We start from the raw sequence: 27,707 nt of genomic DNA, 5'->3' as shown, positions 1-27,707 counted from the left end.
CACATGAGGCAGAACCAGAGCCATCCCTGCCACATAATAAACTCAGACCCAGTAATGTGCAGGGGCATTGACATGTGAAGTGCCACCTTCCTCTTCCTAGCCATGTGTGTCAGAGAAGAAAGTAATTCCATGGAGGAGCTAGATCCAGGGACCAGAGAAACTTAAGCTGGCAAGAGCAATCTAGTGAGCAATCTCAGCAGGGACCACTGACTTCCTTGTTGTCACTGCACTGCTTTCTACAGCATTTACTCTGAACATTCTTATTCCTGTGCTGATTGCCTGTTTGCTCCAGCTACCTCACAGTCTTTTCACCTCAGCCTCACTCCACCCATCCTCCATGCTCCCCTCTTTCCTTCCTTCCCTCCCTCTTCTCTTCTGCATTAGTCCACTTACAACCTCTGTATTCTAAGTTTCCTCTCCCTTCCTTTGTCCTTCTGTTTACCTAATTCCCTCCTAACAAAACCCCAGCCAAAAGAATTATAAAATAAAACAACCTGCTATCAAGCTTCCTGCCTCCCCTAAAAAACCCCCAACAACATGGAACTAACGTGATTTTTGCAAATCTTTTCTCTGTAATTCTGCTTATCTCTTTATATCCGTTTCTTTTACCTTTTGTGTAGTCTATTTAGATTGTAAATATTTGGGGGCATGGACTATCTATAATTCTGTTTGGACAGTGCCTAACTCAGTGGGGGTTCATAGACTTTACAGTAAATAATAATTAATAAAGTGGTGCATAGGTCCTTGTTTGGGTCCTTTCCACAAGGGTGAATGAAGTGACTGCCTCTAAAGAACAAATAAAAGCAGTGAAAAAACTGCTATTCACTGTGGGCTAACCAATTTCTTTCATACGTTTATCTCCAGTATGACCTATACAATGTATTCATAGTTGGAAGTACATTGGATTTGATTCGACTGTAACTCATAAAGGAAATGAGCAACTTGGTGAGAATAGTAAGTTAGTAAGAGTGTAAGTCAGGTGTCGGCAACCTTTCAGAAGTGCTGTGCCGAAGCTTCATTTATTCACTCTAATTTAAGGTTTCGTGTGCCAGTCATACATTTTAACGTTTTTATAAGTCTATAGTACATAACTAAACTATTGTTGTATGTAAACTAAATAAGGCTTTTAAAATTAAATTAAAAGCTTCATTTAAAATTAAATTAAAATGCAGAACCCCCCAAACTGGTGACCAGGACCCGGGCAGTGTGAGTGCCACTGAAAATCAGCTCACGTGCCGCCTTCGGCACCCATGCCATAGGTTGCCTACCCCTGGTGTAAGTCATGTGTCAGTAAAATGCTGCAAACATCAACATACCCATGTGAAACCCACAGGACTGGTTGTGATCACGATTTTCAAGCTGTCACAACATCTTTCAGTGAAACTGTGAAAGCTTTAGCAGTCAACTGAGAATGAAACATGGTGATAAGACACAACTTGAATTCCAGTTCCATTCTACTGTTATCAAATGACAGTCTGTGAAATATTTGGACATTGTGAAGATTAGATTAGTGCCAGAGTTGAGAATGCCAACTTGCAAACTGTTATGATATTGAAGAATATGGGCACTTTCATTATTTTATCATTCATCTCTGAAAATTCATTTACTGTCCACATTTTAATACTACGTCTTTCCCTGCAAGTGTAGCTGTGCAACCGTAGGGCCTTATGTGGACCTAGAACTCTCTTGAATGCTAGCTGGGGGGTCCAGCTAACATGAGAGAGGACATATCTCATTGTTGTTATGATCCCCTGCACACTAGGGGGAAGAGTACAGTGCTTTTTTTGTTTGTTTTTTTGGTGTAGGTTCATAGATTATAAAACCAGAAGAGACCGTTATGGTAATCTAGTCTGCCTGCTGGAAAACACAGGCTTCTCTGAATTAATTCCCATTTGAATTAGAGCATATCTTTTAGAAAAAAATCCAATCATAAATTAAAATTTTCTAATAATTAAGAATCTACCAGAACATTTGGTAAGTTGTTCCAATATTTAATTACCCTCGCTGTTAAAATTCTGTACTTTATTTTATTGTAATCTAAATTTGTCTAACTTCAACTGTCAACAGTTATTTCTTGTCTTCCCGATTGAAGACCCCTCTATTATCATATTTCTCTTCTTATGTAGGAATGTATAGATTATGATCAAGTCATTGCTTAACTTTCTCTTTGATAAAGATACATAGATTAAGCTCCTTGGGTCTTTGTCATTAAGCATGTTTTCCAGTCCTTTAGTCATTCTCAAGACACTTCTCTGAACCTTTATCAGTTTTTCAACATCCTTCTTGAAGTGTGGACACCAGAAATGGACACTGTTTTACAATAGCAGTTGTACTGGTACCAAATATAGAGGTAATATAACCTCTGTACTCTTACTCAATATAACCCTGTTTATACATCCAAGGATCCCATTAGACTTCTTGGCTATTACATCACACTGAGAGCTCATGTTCAGCTGCTGATTATCCACCATGACCCACAAGTCTTTTTCAGAGATACTGCTTCCCAAAATAGTCTCTCATCCTGGAAGTATGTCCTGCATTCTTTGTTTCTAGATGTCTGACTTCACATTTGGCCTTGTTGAAATGACAATGCAATGTAAGAATATAAACAGAATAACTCCCTCTCAACCACATTTAATCATTTTATTCTTCATAGGAACTCTCTGCTCAGCCATCCAGTTCTTCAAATGCACCTCATAGTTTAAGGGAAATTTTTGCCCGTTCTACAGATAGTAGCTAAAAATTGCAGTACTATACAGCACAACCATAACTGTCCTCCTAGGAATGCCAGCCTTTCATCATTGTATTCACCAAATTACTCACTCCCAGCATGCCAAACTACCACCAAAGCACCCACAACTACTAGAGTTGGGAGAAGTTAGTATAGTTAAGGGGTTTCTGTTGAGGGGACAGATTCAAGCTGTGATGTACAGTCTGTACTGTATGGTAGGTTGTGGTAATGGTAATTACGCCTGGTAGAATTCTGCACCACTGCACATGCACAGAATTTATGTCCCCCACAGATTTCTTTGCTTCCCTGCAGAAAAATGATGGGGAAGCAAAGGGAAGACACAAGAGTGGTCATACGGCCCTCCTCAGCAGTATGTTTTGGGTGCGCAGGACAGCTGGCAGAGATGTAAATCACTGTGGGGCAGGGGGCGGGACTGGGGAAGAACCGACTGGTGCCTCCTGTCCTGCACTGGGCTCATCTGCTATTCCCATCTGGGCTGGGGAGGACAGGACTTTCTCTTCCTTTGGCTGCACAATATCCGGGACTGTGTCAGAACCACCCCTAGATTTCTCCCTTGGCTGTAGGAAGCTGCCCCTCCCTGCACTTCCTGCATCTATTGCTCCTAAGCTGCAGGGGGAGGGATCACTGTACAGGGAGCTGCTCCCCCATACACCTAACCCCCATGCATCCAGATCCCCTCATACCCAGACCCTCCTGCTGAGCCTCACTCCCACCACACCCAGAACTCCTCCTGACACGCCTCACTCCCACTATACCTGGACCACTCCAACGAGCCACCTGCATCCTGATCCCTACGCTAATAAGCCCCAACCCTGGATTCCCACCCCACTGAGCCCTATTTCGCAGCATCTGGAGCCCCCCATTGAGCTCCCCAAACTGATACCCACCTCCTAAGCTTTATCCCTCCATACCCATACCCCACGTGCTGAGCCCCAACCACCTTCACCTGGACCCCCCTGCAGAGTCCCATTACCATTGCACCCAGAACTCCACAACAATCTCTTGTGCATCCAGAATCCCCCACTCAGCTTCCCACAGCCAGAATCCTCCATACAGAACCCTCTCAACCCACACCTGGATTCCCCCACACAAAGCCCCTCCACACTTGGATCCCTCCTTGCTGAGCCCGCATCCCCACACCTGGTGCACCTGGCACAGAGGGGCAGGCCCCCCTGTAGGGTGTTTCTAGAGCAGGACCAGTCCTTGCAGTGTGTCAGGGTTGTGTGCAGCCTCACCGCTGAGTCCTTGTCCTGGGTGGGAGCTGCACAATGATCTCCCACCTCTGTACAGCCAATGGTCTGTGCTCTCCAATGCCATGATAGAGCCTCCACATTTATTTGAGAAATAAAATTTACAGAATTTTGCAGAATTTTAAAATCCTGTGTGCAGAATTTTTAATTTTTTGATGCAGAATTTATAATTTTTTGGCACAAAATGCCCTCAGGAGCATGGCAAGGTGCAGACCTGTGTGTGGAGGAGTATAGAGTATAGTGTTATGTGGCTTAACTTCTAATTTTCTTGCTTTTGTGTTAGGTATATTGCATGTGTACGACACTTACTTCACAATGAAGATTTTCTGGTGTATTAATATATACAGGATTTGTGATATGGCTCAGTTAAAATGGTTAAATCAGCTTTAACTTTTGGAATTTGCTATCTCAAATGCTTTTCTTGCAACTTTAACATTCTAGAAATGCAAAGTTGTTGGGTTTTGTTGTTGTTGTTCATTTTAATTTAATTTATTCAGCCTTAAAAAAAAGGTTTTTTGGCTAATATTTTACATCTGCTTGAAAAGATCAATTCTGTTTACATTAAGAGTAAATGCCATCAAAAGTCTTCATATTTCTGCCAATGCAGTTGAAGCAGCACAAGAAACACAGTTAAGTTCCTTTTTGCTTCTCTTCAGGAAATAGTTAATAGGAGAAATTCATTGTTGGATTCAATTACACAGTTTTTATTCAGCATCAATTAAATCTTTACTTCCTTGAAAAAAGTAAAGTCTTCAAAAAGGACATTTGCTTCTTAAAATAAAACTACAATTTCATTATATTTTAAAAGTACTAGGACAGGCTTAATAAATTTCATAAAACTCACTCTTAAATTAGTTAACAGCAAGGTTTTCCAGACTTTACTAATGTTTATAAAACCCTGTGAAAAGTTTCTGTTTGCTAAATGCACAGAAGAAATTTGGACTAGCAAGTTTGAGTAGTATTAAATACAAACACAGTTAAAGACTCATTCTTCTGTCAAGGAATATTCTTTCCTGGAGACTGAATGGTAACTTGATTTGTTTCACATTCCCTTTAGAGACAAAGGGTTGTCTTCCATAAGACATAAGCTATTAAATGCTTCTCATATATAGGTATCCACTGGTTTTGTCACTATTCATAGGTTAGACTTGCTAATTTCACAAGGAAGGCAATTTATGCTCCTCCCCTTCCTTCTTTGAAATAGGATTTCCTCTGCCTGACTGCTGCAGCACTGCTGTCCTGCACCGTTTACTGTAACTCTGAGAACAGTTTTAAACTAACTACTGGACACACCAAAGAGCTTTAGAGTGTGAGAATTTCCACTCACAGACTGCTGGAAACATCAAATAAATTAGATTTTCAGTAATCGGAGCCTTTTGACCTTCCTTTTAGGGCAACCTGAAGATCCTCTGTGCTGAATCAGCACTAATTCTGGCTTCCTCAGTATCTATGTGTGTCAGTGCAGTACAGCCTAAGCTAGCCTGTCATGTCACCACACTTCCCTTGGGCTTCCTTCAGCAACATAGCAGAGTGATCTGACCAATAGCAAGAGCTGGCCTGCACCAGTAGAATACATTCTTTCTGGCTTCCTCCAACAGTGTGGCTCAACTCAACCCACCATGTTATCACATCTTCCATAGGCTTTGTACAGGAGTGTAGCCAAAGTAGTGTAGCCATCACACTAGCTTACCTGTGCTAGTGGACCTTCTATATTCCCACAAGTTCCATAAATTTTGGGTCTGTGAGTGTGTCAATGCAGCCTAACCTAGCCTGCCATTTAACCACTCCTTTCACTGGCTTTTCTCAGCAGCAAAGCAAATCAATCTAGCCCATACCACCAGCATGCCTGTACCAGCAGACATCCAAATAGCTGGAATCTTCAGGAAAAGGTAAAGGTAAAATTTTCCCCTTCAAGGTTCCTCCCTGTGTGTGTCATGGCAGTTTAGCCTAGGTTTCCACCTTATTGGTTGTACTGAGAGTTGTCCCAAAAGCAATACAGAAGAGAGGTCTAATAATATCTCATGCCGGCATTATGCCAGTGGACAATACAAATGGCTTTAATCCTGAAGCACTAGGTCAGTATTAAAGGAGAAAAGTGGCCCAGATATGACAAGGTTGTAAAGCCACTGTAGCATGCCTGTCTGAGCAAGGGAAGGTTTCCAAACACCAGTGCTACTGCCCAGCAATTCTAGTCTCTCAGTCTTAACCTCCCCTTTGTCAGAGGATGTTCCTCTCTTAGTTCAAAGTGGGCACGGATTGTGTTAGCAGCAAACTGCTGTAGATGTAGAGGAGTTTAACATCTCATTAGAATGTTAGTCAAGACAAAGACCCCAAGGATTATTAATATCTTGTCCTTGAAGAGCCTTCCACCCATGAGGAAGGAGACGTAGGAGTTTCTCCCAAATATTTCATGCCTTCTGCAACTAGTCAAAAATCCTATGGGAAATATGAAGGCCAATAGGCTTGATCCAAGCTAATTCCTTACAGAAAGATAATTCTTGTTTTAAGAGAACCTTTAACCAAAAGGGGAAGGAATCTATTGCAGATTATTTTAACTGCTGCATTACTTTCAATATTGCTTTTCAGAAGACCAAAGATAAATAAATCAATAAATGACAGCATTTGGAATGAACTGGTTCAGATTGTAACCATTTTCCTTTTTTCTCAGAAGTGATCCTGATAGACCAAGGGAAGGAAGAGAAAATATATATTTCAGAGGTGCCATCCCTCCCTAATTTTCCACAGTCCTTGGTGTTGCTCAATAACTGCCCTGTGTGGACCCTGCTGGACTATGTTAACATGCTCTAGGTACCTCACATATGTCCCCAAGGTCCACAGGGGGCAGTTAAAGCACAACATGCATCCTGTGGCTAGTAAAACCAGTAGCCCAAGCCACACTGACAATTGCCACAGCTTGCTTCCTGTCAGACCCTCACTGTGCAGTCTGCAGGAGAGGAGAACCCAGAGGGGCAGGAGGAGGCAGTGGCAGAGGAGAAAAGTGGGAACATGAGAGAGGAGGAAGAAGAGGATTAGGATCATCCCAGGAAAATGGCCAAGGCCCGGGACTGGCCAAAGTAATTAAGGTCCTTCGGTGGCATAGGAGAGAGGCTTCCCAGGGCCGATCCTCTCCTCCCTTTTTGGAGGTGGGAGTCAGGGGCACAATGGGGGGAGGGGGCCCAGACCTGCCCCCCCAGCAACATACAGAGAGGGGAGGGGATAGGAGCGGGGAGAAATCCTGGTTTCTCCAGGGACAAGGGAAGTGAGAGAGGAGGGGACTGGGGCAGAGAGGTCCTGGTTTCTGCAGGGGAAAAGAAGGAGAGAAGGAGGGGGGGAGAGAGAGAGGTCCAAGCCACCTCCCTAATTCCCCCCTAATTTTTTTCTTAAACAGCCCTAAAAGTTTCAGAGCAAGGTTGGCATCTCTGACATCTACAGTGTCTGAATAATTTACTGCTGAAAATGTATTTCAAGAAAGGGTCTCTCCACACGACCTAAGATAGTGGTTCTCAAACTTATTTGATTGTCTCCCCCTTCGTTGTGCCTGTAGTCGTTTACATCCCCACCCCACTCCTGCCACACAAGTACATATACAGCCACCCAGCTCTGAAGTCAGAGTTGGGAGTGGTGGTGGCTCTTTGGACACCCAACTCTGAAGGCAGTGCCACCAGCAGCAGCAGGAGCAGCACAGAAGTAAGGGTAGCAATACCATACCATGCCATCCTTACTTCTCTGCTGCTGCTGGCGGTGGTGCTGCCTTCAGCTGCTGTTCTCTGGTCTCCCAGCTCTGAAAGCACTTGGAGAGAGAGAGAGAGAGAGAGAGAGCAAGAGATGTTCTGAGACCTGACTTGAAAACCTGACCTTTTCAATCCAAAACCAGACTTTTTGATACAATTTCATTTCACAAAAATGTTTGAAAGGTTTTGTTTCAATTCCATTCCAGAACAAAAAATATGTAACCTTGAAATCGTTGCAAAATGGAATTATTGTCCTCTGGTCAACTGTACTTTTGAAAACTTTAGCTATGGCCCTTGGTACACAATCTGGCCTTAACAATATAGGTCCTGATCCTACAAACAAGCATGTGCTTTACTCTAAGTGTGTGAATAGTCCTATTGACGTCAATAGTTTTGTATTTAAAGTACATAGTTTGTACAATAGTTATGGATTTCAAGTACTTAAAATACATATATACTTAAATATAAGGACATGTTTAAGTGTTTTCAGAATAAAGGCCTTAATAATAATTCTAGATTTAGCAGTATTTTGAATATGTTCTTTCAGTGTTGTGTAAAAAAACCTAAAAACAGTAAAATATTAAATACTATATTCATGGATGTAAAAATATAGTTACTAATCATCCTCCACCCTTTTAAGGATATATTTGGCCTAATGAATGTGTTGATTTCAGAGAAGAGAAATTAAATGGCAAGAATTTGTTTTTAAATTATTCCATCATTCATCAGTTGTCTCTAAAGCAAAGTAATAAGCAATGAAAGATAACTTTTAGGGAAAGTAATAAAGCAAAAAAGCAGAAAAGTTAGTATCCCTCAAACAACTATTTATTGAATTGACACCATAAAAATAAGGAATCAAACAGGTTGAGATGAAAACAATTTTTGGTTCGGTCTTTTCTACATAGCATTGAATTCGAAATACTCCCTCTTTTTTCTATTGAATGGCAACAATTTTTGTTCTTTGATTTGTCTGGAGGCTAAGCCTAAGTACAGTCATCAGTGACAAATTAGTGGATATGTCATCTTTAGAAGAAAGGAATTAGCATCTAATAATGTTTATTTTGTCAATTTTTTAATATGCCAAAATTCTTTTCAATTCTTCCTTCTTCAGGAAGCTGAAATTAACTATTTTAATTGAAGGCTCCAGAGATAAAGGTGACTCTTATAGCTGCAAGTTGCTCTCATGACATATTGAGTAACATTTTCAAAGCGGCTGGAATTCCTATTATTGGACACACAGTGAGAATCTCTGGGTAAAAAAGAATAGACATAATGCTTTGTATGTATTATGTTAGAACATAGGAAAATTGAAATACACCTTTCTAATTCTTGAAAGACACCAAGAAATAGATTTTGCTTCATAATAACTTCCAAGAAGACGTTTAAAGCCTGAATCTGCAAGGGGCTGTGTGTCCTCAATTCCTATTGATTTCAGTGGGAGGTGAAGTATTTAGCATAGAATCAAACTGTCCATAATGTATGGTGCCATTTATACAGAATAGCTATAATATTCTTCTTGAAAAAATACAATTATTTATAATTTGGAACTAACTAATCATTCAGGCACAAATACTGAAAAAAGACTGAAATATGGAAATAGGTAATCTCTAGTCAACAAATACAGACCTTAATATAAGAGTATTTAAAAAAAATATCTTAGACACATCTAGCCATTTCTACAGCCATGTCTGGTGACTTTGATCATCGCAAACGCAGAATTTGTTTTTTTAACTGAATTGCTTCAGACCATTTTCTTTGAAAACACAGCACATAATTCCCTAAGGAAATAAAGCAAGACTATTGTTTATCTATGAAGGCTGAAAATTATGTTCATACTTGATATGAACCAGGACAGCTGCTTAAGTCTCATAATTCCATGCACTGAAAGTTAAAACATTAATTTTTGAAAAGTCTATATTGTATAAAGTAATATAATACTAAATGCTTCCACAATTTAAAGGGACATAGTTTGAAATTTAATCAATTAAAAATGAATTGAAAGTACTTTCAGGTACTGCATTAATTTTTGTAGTTTTACAATCATATTTTCTTACATATTTTCTTACATATTGTTTTGTGAATAACAGGTAATCAACAGGAAAACTAACTGTAAATAATGAAGCTGACTATACACAAATTACTGTCAAATGCACAAAGTTAGCATGCTGAATAAATAGAGAAAACATTTTTTACTGATTTTTTGGTTATATAATCTTTGGGGTTATTTGTCAAAACAAGAAGTACATATAGCAGGCAGAGTGTGATTTTTAAATTGACAGTATCTCTTTAAAGGAGGTTATTGGCAACAACTAATCTCACACTGGTATAAATTAAGAGTAACTGAACTGAAGTCAACAAAGTTATACTGGTGAAAAACTGGTGTATATGAAATCACAGTGTATCTCAATATATTCAGTAGAGAATTCCAAGTAACAGAACCTTATTACTGGAAGAAGAGATCTGACTTGAATTACAGAATAGTCATTAATCATTAAGAATTGCCCTACATGAAGTTCAAGATTGCTATAAAATGAACATATGCAAAATGATTTTTGTAAATAAATGTCATCAATATGTCACTTTCCACATACAAGGCATTTCTAGATAATTTGCGCCTGATAAATTAGCCACTTACATTACAGAAATCTTTACATTTGTATTATAATTTCACCTATCTTCAAACATTTTTCTTTGCCATTACGAACAATAACTTTACAATTGTGTTTTATTTGCAGCATCTGGCGAGGCCCAAATATAAACTGCACAGACAGTTCGGGTTACACTGCTTTACACCATGCAGCTTTAAATGGACACAAGTAAGTGCCATGTGCCCAATATTTATGACCATATTTCTCTGGGTAAACTTAAAGCTTGTAGCATGACACTGACTTCTTCTTTGAGTATTGTCCCTATGGGTTTCATTTCAGATGTTCCTGTACCCCATGTGACTTTGATCAGAAAATTTTGGTAGCAGTGCCCAGTGTTCCCTCTAATTTTCCCACGCATGTGCGGATTGAATTTTGTTATGTGCACCAATATGGCGGTGATGTGTGATGGAAGGGAGAGGTAATCAACTCCCAACCAACTTGCCTCCTGGATTTCCCATGGCTTAGGTCAGTCTGACCATCTTGGAGGACTTCCCTGGGGGTGGGAATTTTGTGGAGGAACAGAGGAATGACCCTATACTTAGAGAAAAGGAGGCATTATCAATTAAGTGGGCCATGGATTCCCTCAGGTATTTCCTGCTAGGCAGTCCTTTCTCCTTGATCATTGATCATGTTCCTCTATGCTGGCTCCATACCATGAAAGATCTGAACCCACATATAATATGGTGGTGTCTCATGTTACAGTCCAACAGCATTAGAGTGCAATATCAGGTGGGAAAGGACCACACTAGAGTCAATTTTTTTTCTGTGGGAAATAGGAGATGGAGGTGACCTGCCTGGAGACTGTCGTTGCAACTTGAGGAGTGGGATATGTGAGCTGGCATGCCTTCACTCTATTGAGGAGGAAGCTAAGAAGCTCTTCAAAGAAGGAAGCCAATGAGCTCTTCTGGGTCCAGGCAGTACTAACCAGGCACACCTTCAGGGCTAGGTTGGCCGTAAAAATAGAGAAACCTGCCACAGAAAGGGGTGACAACTCGGGGAAGACTCAGAGACTGCTGGTTCTTCTTTGAGTGATTGTTCATGTCCATTCCATTGTAGGTGCATGTGCTTGCCACATGCATTGGTGGTGGAAGTTTTTTCCCTCAGTGGTATCTGTAGCTACCAAAAGGAGGAGGGGTGTCTAAGGATGGACTCTAACCCTGATCAGCACAATAAAAAGCCTGCCAACAAGCTGGGCTCCGAAAGGTGAATGAGAAACTGCCCAAGAGACTGAGGACTCTTTTTTCCCATTTTCCTTTCTTTACTTTGATCCCACCCATCCTTGGGTGGGTGGGGGGAAAGGCCTTTATTTTGTCTGGCTATACGCTTGTATACCCCAAGCAGGGGAAGGAGTCTGAGTACCAGAGAAGGGAAGCAACCCAAACCGTGGTCTGGTGGGAACTCAAGGGATCTCCACCCATCACAGGGACAAGTGTAAGACTTCCTAAAGACAGGCGTTCTGCTCTGCCGACAGGACTCATTCAGTAACAGCCTCTAGACTTGTTAGAAGTATGGGGAGCTGTAGTGAGTACCCACAAGTGGTATCTGGCTGGGAGAAGAATGTCAGGCAGCACTGGAGGGGACAGACACAAGGGGTTTTTGCCAAAGGCCCAATGATGCCATTTCCCTAATATTACTATAGATAAGGGATCGGCAACCTTTCAGAAGTGATGTGCCGAGTCTTCATTTATTCACTCTAATTTAAGGTTTCGCATGCCAGTAATACAGTTTAACATTTTGAGAAGGTCTCTTTCTATAAGTCTATAATATATAACTAAACTATTGTTGTATGTAAAGTAAATAAGGTTTTTAAAATGTTTAAGATGTTTAAGAAGCTTCATTTAAAATTAAATTAAAATGCAAAGCCCCCCAGACCAGTGGCACGCTGCCATAGGTTGCCTACCCCTGCTATAGATCATATACATGTTACAGTCCATACATGCTAATTTTATTTCTAAATTAACAGACACAAGAAAATAATGCTAAGGTCAATATTGTGAATCCTCCAAGTTTCACTTCTGGAGTTAGGTTCAGAATAGTCAATTACTGTCATTTATCTCCCTGGAATTAGCCCAAAGTAATTAAAGTAGTCCACTAAACTTTGAAAAAATAGAAACATCATGGGCCTTTTCCTATGATTTATTCCTTGTACAACTGTGTATTCCCAGTTGTCAGAAGACCAAGGCTTAGCTTGCAAAAACTGCCCAGTTTTTTTAGTGTAGCTGTGACTATTTCAGAAAATATGGGAGTATTAAACACAAACCATTGCTTTGCTACTTTAAAAAGTGAAAATCTTAGCAGAAGCATAAATGTTGATATGATATGCAGAACCAGCCATAGATGTCTGGCTAATCATAATAACCTATTAGCATTCTCCAACATAAGGAGAGTATGATGCCTCTTTAGGTCTATTTACATTATCTATTTAGTTAGTGTTTTCATACATTACACTATTTTTTCTTTCAGAGGTTAGGATATTATTTTCAAACACAGTAATTGTTAACCTAACTCTACTTCCATTGAAGTCAAAGGCAGGTTTAGACAGGATTTTTTGAAAGTTGATATAGACATAAGGCACAATCCTATGGGGTATAAGTACCTCCTGACAGTTGCAGAGCATCCTCAACTCTGACTGACTTCAAAATCAATTCTGAGCTTGCTCATTGTAATTTGGTAAGAGTTAGGAATACCTAATGAAGTCTTAATCTCCCCATGACCACTCTGAGAGATCACAATGCACATTTATGCTGCCTATTTTGACAGGCAAAAGGACAGCTGCTTCCTTGAGCAAAGAGATGAGCAAAGCAGGAGCGTCTGCTGGGAAAATTTATATGAGAGAAATTGTAAATATAACGCTGGTACACACAGGTTTCAAAATTGTACAAAAACACTGTCTTATCAGGGACAGAAAACAAAACAAGAGTGCATTTTTTCTGAAGATCCTGTGATTGGGTTTCTGCATATTTGTTACATTCAATAGTATTTTCCAAATATCCAACTTTTACTATTTTTTGAAAAAAGGAAATATTTCTTTGTGTTGTAACAAAAGAGCTGTCACAATGTAAACCTATTAAAAACAGTCGCAAGCCAAACAAAACACAACAATCTGCTAGTGTGGAAATTAACTCTTCCCCCTTCCCATTCACTTCAATACATTTTTTTACAGTAAAATTAAACAAAGACAATGTCCTTTTCCCCTTTTAATTTTAAATAGCAAAATAAATGAAATGACAAAAGGTACATTAAAATGTTAGGGTTGCAAATTAAAATCACAAATCGTCAGAAAATTAAAAAAATAAGGTTTTCTACAGCAACTTTAATTGGCTGTATTGCAGATATATTGCATTGTCTGTTCCTTCCTTTTTCTGGTTAAGCTTGTAGGTTATAATAAATATATTAGTATTTACTATAAAATATACAGGATGCACAATGGAGCCGAATCAACATTGTTACTGGAGTCTTAATTTTGACATTTTCTGATTGTTTGTTTGTGATTTTAAATATGTACCTTTAACATTGCTTTAATATGGTTATTCACATTTATGTAGAACATTTCTCTTAAACTCCTTTAAAGCTATTTTTTAGCTTTAGTCCATGACCTCTGATTCTTGTGTTCTATCAACACAGCTTTAATCCTATCAGTTTCATGGCATCCACAGTACATACTCTTCAAATGAGCTGTTAGAAAGATATCCGTTCTTTACATTTTTGATAGATGTCTATAGTAAGTTAAGGTTACCTTGGCACTCTTTGAAAGAGTAGATGATAACAAACAACTTTGAACATCAAAGTCTATTTTAGTAAAAGAAGAAATGTTGGCCAGGACATCGAGGTTATTTACCACCAAATGCTTAATATGCTATGTTAGACCTCACAATAACTGTCCTATCAGTAGCAAACTCAGTGCTTTGTAAAGTGCTGTGGGAGACCTAGAGCATGAAAAATGCCTTCAAATCAAATTCAGAACTATTCTAATTACACTTTTTTACCAGTTCATTCTATCGTTTCTATCATTGTTCTATTCTGTACCTTTTATATCTCACCAATGATCTTTTTTTACTGCCAGTGTTCAGCATTGTGCATCACAGCCTACTAATAGTCTAATAAGTTATTCAGGGGATGATATAATACATTCCTTTAAGATGTCATTTATGGCCATTCAGTTTTTCTGTTGTATGTCCTTATTTTCTATTTGAAATCGTTCTTGGTTATGTTTGTTATCACTCCCAGGTCTTTTTATTGCTTAGTGTTCAGTTAAAAGTATACTCTTTAGGCAACTTTTACCTCCCTAGACTTCATTAATTTGTATCCACCCAAACTGCAACTTCTGAGCTATCCATGCTCATAAACACTATAGCTTTCCTTGAATTCTGATTTCATTGTTCTACATCATTTGCTCGTTCATCTGATTTGGAGAAAACAAAAGTATAAAATATGTATTTATTTACTATTGCATCTTAGTTGTATTTTGATCAAAATATTTTGTTTATAGAATAAATATTGAACCTAATCCCAATTGCTGCAGTACTCCATTCATCTTCTATGTTTTTTAACTTCTTACTAGTACAGTATGCTACCCTTTAAACAGCATATTATATTGTCTCAGTTGAGTGGCTCTACTGTTATCCTGAAGCACAACTCCTAGGTTAACTAAGGGTATGTCTACACTACGGGATTATTCCAATTTTACATAAACCGGTTTTGTAAAACAGATTGTATAAAGTCAAGTGCACACGGCCACACTAAGCACATTAATTCGGTGGTGTGCGTCCATGTACCAAGGCTAGCGTCGATTTCTGGAGCGTTGCACTGTGGGTAGCTATCCCAAGGCGGTACTGCAGCGCTACACAGCAGCATTCATTTGCCTTTGCAAGGTAGCAGAGATGGTTACCAGTCGTTCTGTACCGTCTGCCATGCCATTGTAAATTGGCGATGAGATGACAGTTATCAGTCGTTCTGTACCGTCTGCTGCTGTCATGGGTGCTCCTGGCTGGCCTTCGCTGAGGTCGGCCGGGGCGCAAAGACAAAAATGGGAATGACTCCCCGGTCATTCCCTCCTTTATGTTGTATCTAAAAATAGAGTCAGTCCTGCCTAGAATATGGGGCAAGTGTACTAGAGAACCAGTGTACCAGAGAGCAGAGAGCACAGCTCCATCAGATCCCACAGAAATGATGAGCTGCATGCCATTCTAGGGGGTGCCCCTGCAACAACCCCACCCGTTGCTTCCCTCCTCCCCCAACCCTCTGGGCTACCATTGCAGTGTCCCCCCATTTGTGTGATGAAGTAATAAAGAATGCAGGAATAAGAAACACTGACTTTTTAGTGAGATAAAATGAGGGGGAGGCAGCCTCCAGCTGCTATGATAGTCCAGGCAGGACATTAAACGGTGGGGGGAGAGGAGCCAGCATCCCGCTGCTATGATAGTCCAGGCAGTACAGAATCTTTTCTTTAGACATGAAAGGGGGGGGCTGATGGAGCTCAGCCCCCAGTTGCTATGATGAGGACGGTTACCAGCCGTTCTGTACCATCTGCAGGAAATGACCGGGAGTCATTCCTATTTTTACCCAGGCGCCCCCGGCCGACCTCACCTGAGGCCAGCCAGGAGCACTCACGGGATGATGACGAGGACGGCTACCAGTCCTTTTGCACTGTACCATCTGCCACCAGGGGAAGGGAGGGGAGAGGATGCTGCTGTTCAGTGCCGCAGCACCGCGTCTACCAGCAGCATGCAGTAGACATAGGGTGACATTGAAAAAAGTCAAGAAACGATTTTTTCCCTTTTCTTTCATGGGGGGGGGGGGTAAATTGACGAGATATACCCTGAACCACCCCGGACAATGTGTTTGACCCTACAGGCATTGGGAGCTCAGCCAAATGCAAATGCTTTTCGGAGACTGCGGGGACTGTGGGATAGCTGGAGTCCTCAGTCCCCCTCCCTCCCTCCCTCCATGAGCGTCCATTTGATTCTTTGGCTTTCCGTTACGCTTGTCACACAGCACTGTGCTGTGGACTCTGTATCATAGCCTGGAGATTTTTTTCAAATGCTTTGGCATTTCGTCTTCTGTAACGGAGCTCTGATAGAACAGATTTGTCTCCCCATACAGCGATCAGATCCAGTATCTCCCGTACGGTCATGCTGGAGCTCTTTTTGGATTTGGGACTGCATCGCCACCCGTGGTGATCAGAGCTCCATGCTGGGCAAACAGGAAATGCAATTCAAAAGTTTGCGGGGCTTTTCCTGTCTACCTGGCCAGTGCATCCGAGTTCAGATTGCTTTCCAGAGCGGTCACAATGGTGCACTGTGGGTACCGCCTGGAGGCTAATACCATCGATTTGCTGCCACACTAACCCTAATCCGACATGGCAATACCGATTTCAGTGCTACTCCTCTCATCGGGGAGGAGTACAGAAACCGGTTTAAAGAGCCCTTTATATCAATATTAAGGGCCTCGTTGTGTGGACGGGTGCATGGTTAAATCTGTTTAACGCTGCTAAATTTGGTTTGAATGCGTAGTGTAGACCAGGCCAAAGTCCATCATCCACTTGAGGCAGTTCAAGACACATTTTTATTGGATATCAAAGTGTTGGCCTCCTAAGAGCCCACATCATGCCAAAGCTCTCAGTCATTTGCTTCTACCAGGAAGTAGTTGAAACACAGCAGTGATTGGACTTGTTTCTTGGGTCCACCCCTTTTGGATCAAAGAAGTAGTGGAGCTAACCTTGCTTCCTGTGGCCTTTTTTCACAATCTGACCTTCTCAGTGGTAGGTAAACCCAGCATAAGATGTCATTCAAGACCCAAGTGCAACGGTCCATTGGACTGCACTGCCTTTATTTGGCCTCCCTGTGCCAGATTTGTCATGTCTTCTTCTGAAGACAGCAGTGCTCTTTCAGTGGCAAGATATGGGTGTATCTCAGTCACTGGTAGGCTTTCTCCCTCCTTTGTCCAGTCTCTCCGACAGTATGCCATTGTTCTTATTGCAGTGTTTGGGACAGATTTAGGGACCAGAGCTATTTCCTCAGGGTTTACATTTGCCTGTATTTTTAGTCAAGTCCTAAGTTCTTAATGTATTAAATAATGTTTTTTGCAGTCTGCTTTGAAAGTACTGCTAGATTTTTGATACTGCCAGTTCTTAAAGACAGGGCCAGCTCAGGCTTTTTCGCCACCCCAAGCGGCGAAGGGGAAAAAAAAAAAAGCATGATCGGCGGCACTTCGGCAGCAGCTCAACTGCACCACTTCATTCCTCAGTGGCAATTTGGTAGCGGGTCCTTTGCTCTGAGAGGGACCAAGGGATCTGCCTCTGAATTGCCGCCAAAGACCTGAATGTGCCACCCCTTCCCATTGGCTGCCCCAAGCACCTACTTCGTTCACTAGTGCCTGGAGCCAGCCCTGCTTAAAGAGCCAGTGTTTGATTGCCAAGAACTGCTTCTACTAGCTTATGAGTGTAGTTAACTTATTAATTATTCAGGGCTGTCAGAAGATCATTCCATCCATGAGAAGACAAATGTACAGGTAGGACACAACTGATTTATTTTTTAGCATACTTGCTAACTGTAGCTTGTACCTTACTATCATTTTTAAGCAGAACTTCCTATTGAAATCAATATGGAATTTTGCTTAAAAACCCAAGGCTTAATATAGCACCTTCTATTTAATTTTTTATTATAAAATATGGTAAATCCCTACAACTTACAATTTAAAAATGCTAACAGGAACCAGATATAGATGAAAATATAATAAAGTTGTTTTGTTCCTCATTGATCTTGGGAGATGGAGAGTAAGAGGCCAAAAATGAAAACAGGATTTCCAGGGAGATTAGTAAACACCCAAGTGTGGTATCATTAGATGATCTCTTGCTATGGGACTCTGTGGAGGCAATGTCATGAAGAAGAAAAAGGGATTACTTACCAAGAGTAACTCTCGTACTCTAAATAAACTGCCTTCCACACTGACCCTTCCTCTTGCACTGTGCTTCAGAGCTCAACTCATAGCAAGACTTCTGAAGGGGAAGAGGAACTAGGGAGTGGGATTCTTATACCTTCATTCTATGGAATGTAAGTCTGAAGGGACATGCATGTGCTCTCTTACTGCCAGCTACTGTTTTAAAAGGTTCAGTGACTATGTGGATAGGCTCATGTGTCTTACAGTGGAGGCGATGCATTAAAAGAACGAGCATTACTGTCAGTGAGTAACCCCTTTATTCAGTCAATAAAATAAAGAAGAAACATGAAATTCAGCATTTTGGTCTATGTTTTCCAATCTGTATTCAGTTCTTAGGCAAATTAATATCAGTAGGTTTGCATGAATGAGTGTGGGATTTGGCTCATCTGTTATTAAGAATAAACATTTTGACAATGTGTGCAAACTTTATAAAACAAGCTGTCCTCTCAATTTTTAGCTTTTTTCCTTCCTTCCCCCCTGTTTTCCAGGGATATAGTTCTCAAATTACTTCAGTATGAAGCATCAACTAATGTGGCAGATAACAAAGGTTATTTTCCTATACACTTGGCTGCTTGGAAAGGAGATGTAGATATTGTGAAGATTCTCATCCATCATGGGCCATCACACTCCAGAGTGAATGAACAGGTGAAGTGATTAAAAATCTTTGTTTATGTCATCAGAAAATAAAAGTAAGTATTGTTTAGGTTTGACAGAGTTGTAGCTAGATTCAGCAAAATATGTCTGTTTTCCATGCAATTTAATGCTCTAGAAACTTATTTTGGGTTTGGTAAAGTCTTCCGTGTTGCATGTGCAGAATATCTTTTCTGCTGAATTGGGCATAGGCATTAAAGAAACTATATTTAAGGAAGATTGAGACATTGCTATTGTTTCTTCAGTCCTTCTGAAGGCAAAACTTAAGCTTTCACAGTACCCTCATTGTACAATCAAGTACAATAAGCAACATACTCGTAACATATTCACTTCCTTAAAAACTTTTATGCAGTAAATTACAATATTTTCCTATCTATTTGGAATGTAACATAAGACAAATTTATTGTTCATACATATACTACAAACAAATATGGTATGTGTATATATATGTGAGTGGCAGGGGCTAAATGATCCTACCCTTCAGCTGCATGGCAAATACTGGCAAAAAAGATATCATAATAGGTAGGGGGCAGGGTCTATTCAACAGGCTGTTAACTGGTGTTATAGCTGCTGCAAAACCCTCTGTGACTGTTATGCATGTTTCATAATAGTTCCACTTGTGGGATTAGTGGCCAGACAGCAGCCAATCCTTGAGCAGAAACCATATCAACTGAGCTCCAGGCTCAGGTATTTTCCTAATCCCACCAAAGCTGTAAATTAGTCTGTCTGATGGCACTACCTGGACAGGAAACCTCTCAGTTCCTTGCAGTATAACAGATTCTCTAGACTCCCAGCCTGCTCTGGAGATGGTTCCTGTTCCTGCCACAGCCTTGCCTAGGCCCCATTCCAGCCTTGTCCATGGGCTGTTCTGATCATGCTCCAGATCTGTTATACACCCGCTCCAGCTTGCATCTGCCTCCTCACCCCCAGACCTTTGGACTCTGACCATCCATCTTTGACTTTTAGCATGTATCTGGACTTCAGCTACAATGCTCATTTGACTTTGTCTACGGACTCTGATTTCAGTTTTGACCCCAGCCTGTGCCTGGACCCTGGTGCCAGCACTGCCCTTATCCCAATCTGGACCCCTATATCTGACTTCAACCTCTGCTCCATCCACAAGGCCTGACTACCTGGAACCAGCACTTGACAAGGACAAGACCAGTTGAGTTATGGGATTATCACACTGTCAATGTGATGCACTCTTCTGCAGTGTGAGTGCTGCTTCTATGAAAGAAAGAAGCAAGGCAATCTCTATGGCTAAACCTGGCCACCAGCTTGAAGAGACTTCTCAGGCTTCCTTATAGTTCCTGGGTTCTTTGTCAGCACATTTTGAGAAGTAGGGCTGGTTCGAGAAGATGTTGATTTTTTTTCATGAAAAAATTAGAAAGAAATGGAAACTTTTCATTTTATTAGAATTTTTTTTTTCATTTTTAAGAAAAACATTCAAAATGAACTAAATGAAAATATTCATTTTGCTTCAAACTGAAAAATTGCATGTCTTTTTTGGGGGAGAGGGAATTCCCTCCTTTTCTGAATGAAATAAAAATTGCATTTAATTTGTTATTAAATTTTTTCATTACAAAAATCAAACCAAATGAAATTTTTTCATGACAAAAATTTTGACCAGCTGTACTCTAAATCTGAAGAAAAAGGACATTTTCTGCTTCCTGAGGTAATGATTTGCCAGGAGCTGCTGCCAGTGCACAAAGGAATAATGAACAGCTGCTGGCCTTACTGAGGCTGTGCAGATCCCTGCCAGAGGGCAAATCATCCCTGTTAGCCCGCACAAAGCTCAAGAAGAACTCACTTGCTAGAGAAGAGGCCCTCCCTGAAAGAACAGATGAGTCAGAAGATGAGGTAAGGGTTGTCAGCCCCTTTCAGTCTATGTCCCCACCCCTAGCAGTCATTAGGTGAAGTAATAAATGCTTCATGAAGGCTTATGCTTTTTAAAAATTCTTTTTTTCTATCCTCCACAGAAAAATCCTAAGAGTCTGGCTAAGACCTTCCTTGGAAACTTCTGTGACTTTGTTCAGACAATTATTTGCCTCAGCCTCTAAGACTAAATTCATAAGTATAAGTGCCCTGGCTTTGGCATTCCCTAAGTCTTGTTGTTTTGTTGTGCCACCAGCCTCCCCAGTTTCCTCCTCAGGAAGGTGAGGTGTCAGATTGAGCATGAGGTGCAGCCTGCTGATTTAGCAAGGAATCTCAAATGAAGACTGGGAAAATGGTCTGAGGACTGTCTGAACCTATGAGACTTGAAAGGCCAGAGGAGAAACTGGATCCTTCAGAGACACCCTTTTCCTAGGGGTGGAAAAGCAAGAAAAAGCTTGCTCTGTACCTGAAATTTTATGTAGACAGCATTTATCTTAATGGATGGCAAACAAGATTGTTCAGAAGATGTAAGTGTCACAATGCCTGGAGTGGCTCACAGCTAAGAATGCCAAACTCAGGACCGACTGTCAGAAAATAGGGCAGACACCCCAAAGTGGTGGTATATTCTATCACTAGATTTCACCAAGCCAGTAACAAAAGTGTACTCCTGCATCACTATATTAGTTTTACCCTGGAGTCACAGACAGTCCCCTTAAGCATTCCAGCCCCCTTTTACCACCCAGACGAACTGGACTTTATTCTGAAAGGTTATTAAAACCAAATTCACCATGCATTAGGTTACTTCCAGCCCCAGAGGGCCAGTCACTTACCCGCAGGTCAAGGTATACTTCAGATCTCACCAAAGACAATGCTGTAGCCAGTCCTTAGTTACTAAACCATAGATTTATTAGCTAAGAAAAAAGAGAGAGTTATTGAGAGGTTACACAGATGAAACTACATTGCAGTGGAATCAGAGTTGTAGTCCAAATGATGCAGAGATGTAGTGTCTGTTTGCTTTCCATAAGTTCCTCAAGGTTTCCCAGAATAATTTTGGGGTCCTCTATCCAATCACATAATATTCCCCTTGTCAAAACCCAAGCAGTCCAGAGATGAACAATCTCTCCCAGGATCCAGTATTTTATAGATCTTGCTCACAGAAAGACAAGCTAAAAACAGTTTGGCAGGTGTTCCCAGCACAGCATGTGTCTATAGATTTCCGATTGTGGGACACTCAATGCTCTACTCTTTTGACACTAACCTTCTACTTCCCATGCATATACATGTAATCCAGTTACACAGATTTACATAAGGTAATTGCCAACCATTCATTATAACAGAGATAAGTGAAAACAATACAGGTAATACTCATTAGTTTCATGCAGAGTGTACACATCTTTGATCTTAAGGTTAATTAAGTACAGGATACAGACAGATGAAAACAATACAATCATCAATACATTTTCCTTGATTTCTTATCAACTTCAGGGAATGGGTTTATGCCTACCAATTCATTTAACATCTCTTTGATATCCACTCACAAGTGAATGGGTACAATTAACACTTCTTTGGGGTTGTGACCTGGGCCAGCTAGCTATCAGCACCACAGTAGCTCCCTCAGGAATTTACAGGTTATTTGACCTGTCAAGTGGACTTTATAGTCCTGCACTGGTCAAAGGTAGATGATTTAATCTTGGATTCTAATGTCTCCTTCAAGGATTCCTTAGATAGAATGGTGGTAGAAGTTACCAGAAAGATTTTTTTTTATCAAAGTCCCATTCACTTCTTGTCTCCTAATGATTCTTCCTACATATTCAGATCTTCTATCTACTAGTTGTCTGAAATCAAGCAGAATCTAGAATTTTGTGCCACTAACCCCAAAAATGATGGGAAATCTCTCAAAGATGTTGCTTGCAATTAATAGTTTAAATGAAATCAAACACCCTGCTCTCCTTCTGACAGCTAACACATTAAGCTCGTTCCTGATGGCATAGGTAGGGAGACCTTTCCTTCTGGAATCATGGTCCTCAAAGCATCCACTCTTGGGGTAAATAAAAATATTTTATCCTCTCAGAAAACAAGATTTCCCTCTCATGTTATAAAACTCAAATCTTCTGGATTTTACACTAAGGGTTACTACTTTTCTATCCCTGAACAAGTGACTTATCCAGTATTAATATCTTATCCCTTAGTGCAGTAATTGACATGGTAGATGATGGGAAGTGAGCTCTTCTCCTCTAGTGTCTAGTATTCTGAAACATTCACTTATTGAGACTCCCATTTGGTCCTTAGTTTCTCCCTCTTGTACTAGAGAAACTAGGTAAACCATCACTTTAAGCCATCCAGTGTAACAGACCAACATCTTTTTACCTTGGAAGTGGTGTTTCTAGTGCCATTTAAATAAACATATTATGTGCATTATTATAGTGCAGGGGTAGGCAACCTATGGCACGCGTGAGAGGCAGTGTAAAGCTATGTCATAGCCAGCTGGAACAGATACAGTTTTTAAGAAGCCTGTGCAGCAGCTGAGACCCCGTGCCATATCAGAATTTGGGCCCATTCCACTTGGGATGTTGCCATCTCCTGCGCAGAAAGAGGAGAAATGATAGTTGATGAGCTGTGCAAAGCAGCAGCTGGGCATTCTCTCTATACCTTTACTAAGCACTAACGGCATTTTCTCACATCGGTCAGAGTGCTTAGGGCTGTGCTTTCAGGATGGAATGGGAATGGAAACTCAGTCTTCCTATTCTATGTCCTTCCCCTTTTCCTGTGCCCTCTGCTCAGATTAATTTTAGGTGTCTTGGCTGGCCCTCCCCCAGGGTTTGTGGTATGCTGCTATATGGAACCCATGGTTTGTGGTGTTGACTACAGAGAAATGAATTTTAACCTTATTTAGCTGATTATTTTTGTGTGTATGTAGTTTGTGCCATCACAGAGGCCCTCCCTAAGGAACATTTATTGCAGCAGACACTATTTGCAAGAGTAGGCTAACAACTTTTCTTTCAGATTGAGAAGAATCAAACTGGAGGGGAATGGGGGGCCTAGAGAGTTCAAAAAATCCTGTAATTTAGTTGTTAGTTATTTTGTCTACACCTAACAATCATGGGAATCCCATGCTGTCTTGGCCAAATCACATACAGCTAATTTATAGGTAAGTGGGATTCAAATAGTTATTAGGCCTCACAAACTAATGCTCAAACATATGAAATGAGATTAAATATAATTCTGTGCAAATAGAAGGTAGTATCAAAATAAGAATACTAAGGCTTGTGGAGGAAAAATATTATTTTGAAAAACAAAATACCAAGTGGGATACATGATATCTGTTTAGAAATTCTTGATGGGAGTAACAAGGAGAGAGACCAATTTTTAATGTGGTACAAAGGGATGTAATTAGAAGTAATCAGGTGAAAATAAGAAAAAAATATCATGGTGCAATCTGTTAACAGTCCCCCAAGGAAAGAAGTGGAAGCACTATAGTTTGACAGGTTTTAAAACTGATTGTAAGGAGCACTAGATAATATATTGTAGGGACCAGGCCCTCTTTGGCAGTGGATTAGACTTGACAACCGTATACTGTAGATCTTTTCCAACTCAAATATCTGAGTCTATGGATTGATATGGAAAATTGCCATATTATTTAATGTTCCATGCAGCATTAAGTCTTCCCTGCAGCTTCATCTTCCTTTGGAGGGAGAAGTAAGGCACAATCACAGGCAGGTAGCCAATGGCAGTGTGGCAAGGCAGCTGACCTGGCTATGCTGTCAGAAAGATAGGGGTCTGAGTGAAGCACAGAAAGGATGGTATTCCACATAAATGCCTCAAGATCTGTGGAGCTGAATATATAACTTCCCACAGATCCTCAGACTCTTCCTTGTTTTAGAGCCATGCTCTCTGCCACTTCTTGGCCATCACATATCTCACCCACTCATCCAAAGTCAGTTTTTTGCATGGCTTACATTAATATTTTCTCTTCTGTGGGGTTTTCTGCACAAAGGGATAATTTTGCCCATGATTAAAAATTATTTACATTACTTTTGTAACATACCCGTATTTGTCACATAGTTTATTGCAATTTTATGTAAATTAAATGTGTTTGAAAAGAAAACAATATTAAAGAACAGAGCAAGAATCAAAGATGTACAGCAAATGAGAGCAGCATGTCCTACATAATAGTATAACATACACAAAACATATCAATTAATAGATTTCATATATGGTATTGTAAGTAAGCAGAAGTATTTGCTACAAATTTAAAATATAATCTGCTAATATTATAGAATCATATCCAGCATTTTAAGCTCTGAATGCCCCCTGCTGTTCCAGTTGTATAAAACTATGTCTTAAAACCAGTAAGGAGGCCAACAATTGCATGACAACCGTGGGGGAGAGGGAAATGTAGACTGACAACTCTCCAAAATAAACATAGATCGAATACTGTAGGGCAAATAATATATGATTAAGATTAGTGAAGGCGTTATTTACATAGATATATTTTAGCTGATATGAAAGGTATGTAGATTGAGTTACAAAATGTAAGAGAGTTGATATTGCAAAACGGAAAAATGTTTAAACCAAACTGATGTGGAATACTGAAAATGTTTAAACTATAATTTGGCTGTAGATTGATTGACAAATGAGAGATCTGGATTCATTAATAAATTAATGCATCATATATCATTTAAAACTATAGGTACTATAAAATATATAATTGTCAGTATATGTTCAGGTTAATACTTTCATCCATATAGTTCCATCTATTCAAGCATTTCTTGTGGTGATTATAATTTCTCATAAAAATATATACATATATTCAGAAGCCAAAATATATTTTTAAAAAAGTTAACATGCACCAAAGGACAGCCACCAGATGGCTCAATATGTAAATGTGAGTAGTGCAAGAAAAGCGTGAAAACATAATCAGGTATAAAAAATGAAAGATATGGAGGATTGACAAAATATGAATATTAACACATTTAAAGAAATGATTTGGACACTGATGATGTTTCTAGGTAATTTTCCTCTCTACAGTTTGTAACTCTCTCTGCCCTTTTCTCTGCATCTGACACAGAGGTTTCCAGAACTTTATGCATTTAATTTAGAACAGCATGCTTCAGTGCATCAGATTGTGTTTTTCATTACAAAAGTAATCTTGTTTTATATTTCTGTAGTGCCTCTAGTACATGTTCAAAAATTTGCTGTAAGGTGAGGAAAAGGAGTGCTGGATGTCCTTATTGCTGTAAAACATGTTAATAATTAACTTTTGATACATTTATTGGGGCCCCTGAATCATCAGAATGAGGTATAGGTATTACATGTTCTTATTGATGTCACTTCAGTGACTTCAGTGGGTGCAAGGATCAAGCCCAAAATAGGCTAAGAAAATGTCTTTTTTTGTATTCTGTATTCAATAAAAAAAAATTCTATTCTTCCCTCCACCCTCCTTTTTGAAATGAGGATGTGGGTTGTCTTCTCCAAAGTATGATCTCTGCTGCATTCAGGGTATGCATAAAGCTACTTGAACTGCACTTACAAGAGCTGTGTCATTGATTTAAAAAAGCTTGGTACCTTAATATGAGACAGTTGCTGCCCTGAAGGAGGGAAGTGAAGAGAAACAAAATATCTTGCAACAAGAAGAGTAAATGGCCCTTGGCTCTTAATTAAATGATTATTTAAATGTATTTATCTTCTTGCAACTGGCATTTATAGCATCTGGTAGATTATTCTGGAATTTTACTACATTTCTGTTGCAAACATACTTAGTCTACAGATACTTAGTTCTCTTAAATGTCTTTGTGCTGGTTTGTTTAATCTTCTGATCCGGCTAACGACTGGACTTAGGTTTTCTTACTGGGAAATGTCCAAGGCTAGTTTATGTGAAAACAACCTTTCACCATTCTCTCATGATCTCTAGATAGCCCAAATCATCCGTTTTCCACCCCCCGATTATGTTTTCCAGAAAACTATGATAAGTTAATGGAAGCCACATATATGCATCCAAGAGCAGAAAATAGTTGTAGAAATGCAGACATTTTCTTAATTGAAGGTTAACATTATTCTCATCTCTGTATTTAAATCACTCAGTGGTTGATCTGTCATAAAATATTTGTAGTTTTCTGAGCAGACCAGGCCTTAGCAGGTAATGGAACCCTATTCCTCAACAAAGCGAGATAGTCAGCAGAAAGTTCAAACAGCTATGGAAGCCTCTAAATAAACAAATTGAAAGAAGCACTCAAATCTTTGTAAAAATGGAGACCTCATATCAGAGAGCTCAAATAAGCAAGCTCTCAAGGTCCCACTTTCACAACTCTTTACATTTGCTCTAGGCTGGAATAGTTCGGTAAATGAGAGTTATTGGAGGAGTGAGGAGAAGACTGGGTCTTTAGTCTGATTTAAAATACTCTGGATTTTTATTTTTATTTTTTTAAATATTTGTCTGTATTGGGCATGGGGTGAGTTCTGATTTCTGTTTGTTTTTGGATGTAGGTGGGCTGTTTGTGTGGAAATATATGGGCTGTACATGGCCCTTTCACTGCTCTTCTTTAGTTTACTGGTCCATTTTTGAAGCAAGGAAAGAAGAAGGGCAGGTGTCTTTCTAAACTTACTGTAAAATAAAATCTGCACACCAAAAGAGTCAAAAACAAATACCTTCCTATGCCATGGCTTTAACAAGGAAATTAACATCAAGCTCAAGAGTTCTCTCCAGTCACAGCTGCCCTTAGGGGTCCTACTACAGGATTAATCAGCCATTACTCCCTTTTAGAAAGACACTCCCAACTCCATTATAACCAGATAGAGTAACAAGCCCTTTGCCTAAGTGACTCAGAAGAACCTGCTTAACTTTTTCCAGCAGGATCAACACTTG

The 27,707-nt window shown here is 39.9% G+C and overlaps 1 protein-coding gene across 1 annotated transcript in view; it reads left to right on the top strand.

The window, feature by feature from the left end:
- The window catches only part of ANKS1B (ankyrin repeat and sterile alpha motif domain containing 1B), a 786,862-nt gene that overhangs the window by 106,059 nt on the left and 653,096 nt on the right, over positions 1-27,707 (top strand). Inside the window, exons 2-3 of the mRNA XM_032788573.2 lie at positions 10,469-10,549; positions 18,808-18,964. Coding sequence (XP_032644464.1) covers positions 10,469-10,549; positions 18,808-18,964 — 238 coding nt within the window. The remainder of the gene's footprint in view (positions 1-10,468; positions 10,550-18,807; positions 18,965-27,707) is intronic.

The sequence above is a fragment of the Chelonoidis abingdonii genome, chromosome 1 (assembly GCF_003597395.2).
Source record: "Chelonoidis abingdonii isolate Lonesome George chromosome 1, CheloAbing_2.0, whole genome shotgun sequence".
Taxonomy (NCBI): Eukaryota; Metazoa; Chordata; order Testudines; family Testudinidae; genus Chelonoidis; species Chelonoidis abingdonii.
The sequence above is the reverse complement of the archived record's forward strand: the minus strand, read 5'-3'. Positions and strand labels throughout refer to the sequence as shown.